The following is an 8,848-nucleotide window of genomic DNA, read 5'->3' on the forward strand; positions in this document are numbered from 1 at the left end:
AGTCCATAAATTCATACCCTGAAAGATTTTTTTGTCTCATTGTTGACATGATGGTAGCAAAACAATGATCAGAAATAACAGAACTTTTGAACTTGGGTAAATTTGACTATATATAGTTTAAGATGTATACAGATTGTTCAAAGTAGCATACATTGGGTAGATCAAACTCCCCACCACCTTCTAAAATGGTAACGGACTAATCGACAAGCAATACATTAACACAAGCCCCCCTGTAATCCCACCTTTTAAACGGTTCTTGTTTGCAAAATCCTGACAAACGTATTAGACTAAATCACTCAATCAATCTTTATTTCTAAAAGGCGCTTTTCATACAAAGAAAAGCAGCTCGAAGTGCTTTTACATAGTTAAAAATACACCCACCTCATACAAACCCCGTCCACCACACAAACACCCAATGTGGCATCATCCCTATATATGTTTACAACATCAACAATATAGTTTTATTGTTCTGTGAGGGTAAATATACAAGTTGATTTTTTTTTTAACACATTTTTGTATTTGCTTTACAAATATACAATTGCTAATACTTATTTTTCCCCTTTATTTTTTTTATTATTATTTGAATAGAGATTGAACTATTGAGAAATTATCCTCTTTTTCATGTATCAATAAATTCTTTAATAAGATGCCTTTTTCCATCACCCTCACCCCCTGTAAGCAAACACTCAGTGTTAGAATAACTATAGCAAGATTAGATTATAAAGAAGTCAGATCATTTTGGAGAGAGGCATGAAGAGAAAAGGTATAAATTCAGTTGTGCACTATACAATATGTCCAATCCCAGCTTTACCTTGACAGGCTAAGGATCAATGGTTAGAAATGTTAATTTAAATCATCTTTACTGATGCAAAATAACTGTTGTCCCACTAAACATTTAGCTTTAGCACAGCTCAATGAAGATAATTTGAACATTTCAGCCTTTGTTTAGTGGAAATATATGCTATATTGTCTATTTTTTGCACAATTTCGAAAGTAAGACAAGACTTACAATAAAGCAAACATTTTAATCGAAACGGGTCTCGCTACCGTTTCAGGGAAAACACCATTTCCCATGATGCTTTGCTCATGGGAAATGGGGGCGGGGGCGGGACTTGTTGGGCGCGCATTGCAATCAAAACTGTGAGGGAAAAATGGCGGAACAGCACCTCGAAAACGGTCGTGGAAAGTATGTTTCCTATATCATCCTGTTTACGGCTTCAAATAAATGTTATCTAATGTCCTAGGATCATATTTGCCAGATTTTGCAAAGGGTTTGGTACTTAAGTAGTTATACTTCTATAATTACGCTACTGTTAAAGGATGAAGCAGCTTTTTAGTCTGATACTTATCGTGATGTTTTTGTTGTGTTTGCTTAACTGTCCCATACGGATTGCATTTTCTGTTATAATTAAAACCAACTTTTTTCAGGTGCGAGCGTGTCGTTGTAGATGAAGCCCAAAGTGAGGTGAGCTTTTCACCTTTTGGTAATATACTTCCAATAAAATTGCTAACCCTTTACCACACTGTATCTAAACTCCAAATTTTGAAATAGTGTACAATTATAGTGTGTTTTAGAGATTCACTAATGGATGTCCTACATTACACCTAATTACTTCATGCCCTCGCTCACTTTACTACATGCCACCATGAATACAATCCACGTGTAATATGTGTTTGTATTCACCTGTGTATGTATGTACATTTGTATTTCTTCTTTGCTCTATAAATAACATTTTGTTCAATATTTTCATTTGTCTTTTGATATTTATTTTGTGTACTTTGTATATTTTGATATTTTACTCATATCAAAGTTTAATTGTGCATTTTGTCTCATGATTTTACAAGTGTTTGTTTGTTAGCCTTTGTTTTAAACTGTTTGTGTTTATTGAAAGGGCTGGAGCTCTATACAAGTCCTTTGGGCTTCATTCCCTTTAATGTTGTTTTTTTTAATGTGCTAAATAAATTAATGGGGGGAAAAAAATTGAAGTGTAACCTTTGCAGATCTAATGTCTAATGTGTGCACGTAGGGTAACTCGTCATCGAAAAGATGCTCGTCTTCAAGCCCCACCTGTACTATTGCATCTAAATCTCCTCGTATGGATGACTTCCCATCCTCTACAACACAAACATCAGAAGAAGGATCGCAATTGGAGACAAACGCCCAAGTGGTTCACGTTGAAGATCCAGTCGATAGCACCAGTACACGGCGAAAATCATGGAAGAGAGCCACCTTAACCCGTCGTTCCTTCCCTATCATTCCAAACCCCTATCAGGGTAAGCTTCACTGGCCTTTTTTGTCCAATGTTTAAGTGTAAAAAAAAAAAACAGATTTAAAAAAATAAAAAAAATAAACACCTCTGTGGGTTTACTCTAGTCCTATCCAGGAGCATTGCCACATCACTATCCCAACAAGAGAGACTGGAAAAGTTGATGGAAGCCTCAATGAAGGTAACCCCAACTAAAATAAATAAAAAATTCTACCAAAATTAGCTACTATAATTTGAATTTATAACACAACGCTACAGCCAACAGGTACACTGGTGTATACAGTATGTGTATCTTATCCCTAATTTGATTTAGGAATAATCTATTAATTATTAGGGGTGTCCCGATCTGATATTGATATGGTAAAGGGACTTGATTTTATATAGCGCTTTATCCCCACACTGAAGCAGTCTCAAAGCGCTTTACACATCAGCTCATTCACCCAATCACTCTCACATTCACACACCAGTGGGACAGGACTGCCATGCAAGGCGCTAGTCGACCACTGGGAGCAACTTAGGGTTCAGTGTCTTGCCCAAGGACACTTCGACACATAGTCAGGTACTGGGATCGAACCCTCAACCTCTTGATCAGAAGACAACCCTCTACCACCTGAGCCACGGTCGCCCGATATCTGATACTAACCAGAAAATGAATATCTGATTTCATCGGACTGCATTTAAAATCTCCAATATAACATATATTGGGTTTTTTTGGATTTATTTTTTCACTATCTTCTATTTTATTTTTTAATTTCTTTTATTCAATCATAGAATATTCTTATTGTATAAGGTTAATTATATGTAATCCATTGGTTTATAACAAATTGATCTGTTTTTTGTTTTTTTTTGTTTTTTAATAATCAAGCCTTTTTTAATATTCCACACTACAAAATAAGTAATAAAAGTATGTATGATTCGTGCTGATATCGGTATCGGTAAAAGTTGTATCGGGACATTCTCATTAATTATATACATGTTTTTAACTGTAGTCCGAATATGTGACAGCATTAAAAACCGATATGATCTTCAATGGTGTGTTAGTAGTTGAAGATATTTAATGTATCTCAAATTCTTCTTTGCTCTGTTTGCAGCTTGCACTTGAAAGAACTGAAAGTTGTCTTGCATCAGTGCCAAATACCTCAGTGGAGTCTTTTAAAAAGCAAGGTTTGTGTTGACGATAGTGGAAATGTAGGGTTTTTGTTTTTGTTTTATTAAAAAAAAAAATAAAAAAAAAAATCATGATTGAATCCGAACGTAAAGATAAGCATAATTTTTTGTGTTTCAGTCGAGCAAATTCAGAAAGAGTGGTGTGATCTGGGAACAAAAATATCCAGGGAAATACCTCAACTGCCTTCTAATGAGGCCAGGTAAAGCACCTGACATGCTCATGAAGTATTTAGCGTTGATTATAAATTGTGAATGTTCTTGTTTGATAACTTCTGCATGTGCTGCATTAGTTATTGTTTGCCTTCAGTTCCAGGGTTCCTGTCGTCCAGGGATTCATGAAAAAAGTGAAAAAATCTATTGATAGGTTTGTTCTATCTTCATAATAAATTTAAAAAAAAAAACATATACATTTTAGTCTAAATTGTTTAGAACTTTCTTTTATTATGCCATTTTTTTTCTTTCAGGCTTCAGGCTGAAAGTGAAAACTGGCAGGCCCTGTTGAATAAACATCGAAGTAAAGCTGAAGAACTGAAAAGGTCAAAATCCGCTCCTATTGAGAAAAATATAAAAATCACCTGTATATTTGATGTGTCTATACTGTTTTGTCTACTTTATTTTTACAGTGCATTTATATCTTTGATTGTAGGAAGGTGGAGCAGGGTAAGGACTTGGGTGTCCCTCTCGATCCAACATTGATGGCACAGTCCTCGCAGTACCACGTAATACAAAATAAACCCGACTACCACCTTGTTTTCTGTCGACAACAGCCAGTGCTTCAAACCATGGAAATGACTGTATGTTTATTATTATTTTTTCATTCATTCATTAGTTCATCTTCTGTCTGTACTTGCTCCTGCACAGGGTTACTGAGGTTTGATGGTGTTTATAGATGTTTATATCAGGGTAGCCACTGTGACAGGATACCTAGGCCCCATTTTTTTTTAATATTTTATTAGTTAAAAAACTAGTAATGTGCAATTTGTTAAAGTTTTGAGCAGAATTTCCCTTTGGCATGGAGACTAATGATCAAACATGTGGCAGATTTTGTGAAAGCTAGATGAGCTTTTAAATAGTTTGTGCCAAAATTGGGAAGAAGGAAAAAAAAAAGCTTTCTATGTGTTGAAATTTTCAGTAAATGTTTAGCAAGCCTTTAAGAAAAAGCAATAGTAATAAGTCGTTGAATGGTTTTCTAATCCGCAGTAAGGACATTTGGTGAAGATGCGTTTATTAAATTCTGCTTCCAAGTAGGGCTGGGGGAAAAAAATTGATTTAATCGATTTATCAAATTTGTTGAAAAAACAATTTTTATTTTGCAAATTTGAGTTTTAAAAAAATAAATTCTTTTTTTCCCCCACCCATCCTTATGAGCCAGCCCCCTCTTTGTTTACATGTGTTTACCCTTTGAGTGGGCTATATGTGTGCCACAGGCATGTTTCATTTTTTATTCGTAGCATACTGAGATGCTAAGGGAAGAGTTTATTATTTTTTTAATGTAATGTTATGTAATAAAATATGTAGTTATCTGATTTCTTAATCAGAAAATTGAAGCTACTGTGAAGTTACTGTTGCACTTTTGCTTAAACCTGGTGAAATTGTTGAATGAAAGAGCCTCATTTACTTTTTATTTTGGGATTGTTTTATGCATTTTAACTCTTGAGGACAGTCACAGCAATAAAGTTGCACTTTTGAAAATATCTGATGTCTACAGTCATTTTTAAGTTCATTGAAAAAAAAATTTAATTTAAACTTTTCTTTAAAAAATCTGAGATTTTTTTTTAAATCGCACAGCCCTAGTTCCGAGTTGTTCATTGAATTTATTTTAATTTATTTTTCAGATGGATTTGCAGTCCAGGATGGTTCGAAAGCTTTTGTCCATCAAGGAGTATTCACAGTCATTATTGAAAGAGACCAGCAGCCAGTTGGGTAATTACCTTACAAAAAATATTTTTTACTGTATATTAAAAAAATTAAATTATGTTAGGTTGCTCATCTCATAATCATTCTGTCTCCCAATAGCGGCCGAGGCAGGATTCCAGGATATTTCATTGGACACACTTAAGAATCTAATGATTGCACCATTACCCAGCACAACCACATAGTAACCTGGTTGGATGACATTTGATTTTGTTGCTTATATATGGGACACATTTTTTGTTCTTCTTTAAATCTATATTCATTATTGTGTTTGTGAAAATACCGATTTCTTGCCTATGTTTTTATCTAAAAAATAAACTTCAGATTTGAGGGTTTTTTCCCCTTCCATTATTATTAATGAATTTTACCAGCAGGTGTCACTAGCGAGCTGAGGAAAATTTTTCGACGCTTTGTGTTTTTTTTTTTTTTTATTTTTTTTCCAAGTGGCTTAATCTGTTTAACAATGCATTAACCTTATATAAAACCTGAAATTTTTTATCAGTTTAGTTTATGAGGCAGATTTATTTTTAGTGTCTAGTATTTTGTAATGTTTTATTTACTCCTTTTTTTAAATAACCTGTTCATCTGAATCGGTTTAATACAAGTTACGGTTTTAAATAAAATGTGTAGATGTCATCTGTTTGATGTATTTCTGTTTGTTTCCATGTATAAACTCTAACCAGTACATATACAAAATATTTAGTGCAGTTGGTCTTTTTAAACACAAATGTATCTGAAAATCTGTGTGATCGTGCTTATAAACCTCTAGTCAAAACCAAGGATGAAAAACTTAATCGGTGACCTTTGTGGACCCCTCCCCCTCAAATTGTGCATTTTCCTTGATCACTGGTGCAGAATAAAGCTTTGACATTATACCAGCCAGTCAAATCTTTGTTTGGTATCACTTATCTGAGTTAATCATGTATTATGACGTTACATTAGGGGTTTTTTTCTACGAATTAAGTAAAATACTTAATCTGTTCTCCAACATACACTGATTTTCCCTGGAATTGTATTGAGGGGAGTAGCAGGAGAGCGTAGGGACAAGCAGAGAGAAGACAAGTGAGGTTGTGACCGTGAGAGTTGTGAGTAAAGGGAGGTTAGTGCACAGCAGGAGAGATCGATTCTTATTTAGATGAAAATGAGGCTTGATGCTGGTGAGGTGAGGGCAGGACTGCCTTAGCATCCAAATGAAAGGGAGTTTCACAGAAATCACCCTTCAATGAGTTACTAAATAGAAATGGAAAGTTTTCTAAATAATCCAAACCAAGTTCTTCTGTCATCAGGGGAAGATGTTTACCATGTGAAACCATTTTTAAAAGGTAATGATAATTACCCTAATAACTTAATTGATCCTATTTCATAGGAATCATTTGGAAACATTTTTCTGTAATGAACAGATGACGTGTGATAATGTGTTAAATAAAAGAGAATAGTGTTTGGCTTCATTTCCCAACACTACTTAAAGGGAGCTTTGGTTGCGTGAGAGATTGATTTTTGTTGTTCAGGTTTCGCTTGCACCAAAGAAATAAACACCGACTGCAATATACACATGCAAAAAATAATTACCGTTTGGATTTACTGTATTCTCTATTCTTGTTGTCTCTTAACTTTAGATTGATTAGCTACACATTGTTGTAGATGGATGGTTGGAGAGTCAGCATAATCCAGTGCCAGTTTGGTCCCACTCCCTCATGCACACCCATCATCTCTTCTCAGCCTAGCAAGGCTAGCTGCAGCTCTCCTCCACATCCATTCAGTCAGCCATTTGTCTTGGGAAGCTGTCTCTATGATCTGAGTGATAAACTACACCAGATTTGCCCAGTTTGCAAAAAACAAGGACTCTTGTTTTCAATCTGCTGTCAACATTTTCATACTGAAAACTGATGGGATGTTTCATTCATTGGGGGTCAGGAAAGAATGATAATCCAAGACTGATATTTTTGCTACAATATTGAATAAATAGTCTACAATTGGTTGCCATGAGGTAGCAATATATAGTAGCTACACGTTGAACTGAACTTAAAGTAGGCTATATCAATTCCATGGGAAAAAAAGAAGTGAACTTTCTTCCATTGAATATCTTTAAGAGTAGAGATATTTAACGGTCAATATTGGCTATAAAATGTGATGTCGGTTGACATCGGTATTGGCTTTTCCACCGATATTAAAAAAGTCATATGTGCTGTTGTTTAACGCAACATATTAAAAACAAATGTGGCACTTTCTCCATGCCTGAAAATGAATAACTATTCTTATTTTTGCATGGATGATGTTTATTTGTGGATCACATACTGTAAGTAGCCCGAACCTGTTATTTCCATGGAGAGATATAGTATGTGACCTCAAATTAAGTTGGTTTATATATCGGTTGATACCAGAAATTTAATGTAGAATAATATGAGCAAAAAGCTAACTTCAAACGTCCCTGTTTAAGAGTTAACAGAGCAGATTAAATATGACTAAGGCCCATTTACTCATTCACTTTGCTTTGTTTATCAATGAAGAGAGAAAAGTGAGAGCATCAGTGAAATATTCAACATTTATTAAAAGTTTAAAGAGAAGATTGTGATACAAGGCATCAGTTCCAAACATTTGCGACTAAATTAAGTTCTATAACCCAGGGGTCACCATCTTTTCTGAAACTGTGAGCTACTTTGTAGGTACTGTATAGTGTGAAGGGCTACCAGTTAGAAAAGCACTTCTTAAATACTGAATGTCTCACTTTAACTAAAGGGCAAGATAATAAGGAAGGCTAGCAGTGACTTAAAAAGTCGAAAATAGTTTAATTTCAACATGCAACACTGTATTCCTCCTATTTTATTTGTTTTATTTTTAATTACATTTCATATAAAATTATCATCTTCCTATTTACTAGCTTCTTAAAAAAACAACTGATTGTATAACTTGTAACGTTTGCAAAAGGTAACGTCATATTTTACAAAAATTCACCTTACGTTTTTTTATATTATATATATCATATTATTAAACATACCACTGACCATACAACAAATCTGCTGCACCTAAAAACATTGGTCACAATGTTTGAGTGAAAATGAACATTTAAAGATGGTAATGTAATTCTAAAACTTTATCAGGTGCAGCAGTATTTCATTTTACTTATTACTAACTACATCTGTCTTATGTATTTATATTTGTGAGTTTGAATCCTGGAAAGTGAATCAAATTTTAAATGGAGCTCATTGTGACTCGTGCTCCTGGGGGCCCCTCACATAGTCCATGCGGGCTACCGAGTGCCCGCGGGCACCGTGTTGGTGACCCCTCGGACCCAAAGTGAAACACTAGAAATGAAAACTACTTAGATTTCAGCACAAATGCACGGTTAAAAAAGGGCAATTAGACGGAAACGTTGTAGCAGCTTTGCTTGAAACCCCCCCTAACAGGTTTTCAATGGATCCAGAGTTAAAAAACCTTCTCAACGATGATGCTCATTATTCCGCCCACCAGCTCGCGCTCTGAGTTTAACGGTCATCGCCACG

General features: G+C 34.8%; 1 protein-coding gene across 1 annotated transcript; it reads left to right on the forward strand.

Moving 5' to 3' along the window:
• Window positions 1-26: 26 nt before the first annotated feature.
• Window positions 27-6,163, forward strand: dsn1 (DSN1 component of MIS12 kinetochore complex). The gene is made up of 11 exons (XM_028454958.1): window positions 27-1,186; window positions 1,429-1,465; window positions 2,028-2,274; window positions 2,375-2,448; window positions 3,359-3,431; window positions 3,553-3,634; window positions 3,742-3,798; window positions 3,899-3,970; window positions 4,081-4,228; window positions 5,270-5,357; window positions 5,451-6,163. The coding sequence occupies exons 1-11, from the start codon at window positions 1,152-1,154 to the stop codon at window positions 5,531-5,533; spliced, it is 996 nt and encodes a 331-aa protein (XP_028310759.1). The 5' UTR covers window positions 27-1,151; the 3' UTR covers window positions 5,534-6,163.
• Window positions 6,164-8,848: the final 2,685 nt, after the last annotated feature.

This window comes from Gouania willdenowi, chromosome 8, assembly GCF_900634775.1.
Source record: "Gouania willdenowi chromosome 8, fGouWil2.1, whole genome shotgun sequence".
Classification (NCBI taxonomy): Eukaryota; Metazoa; Chordata; class Actinopteri; order Blenniiformes; family Gobiesocidae; genus Gouania; species Gouania willdenowi.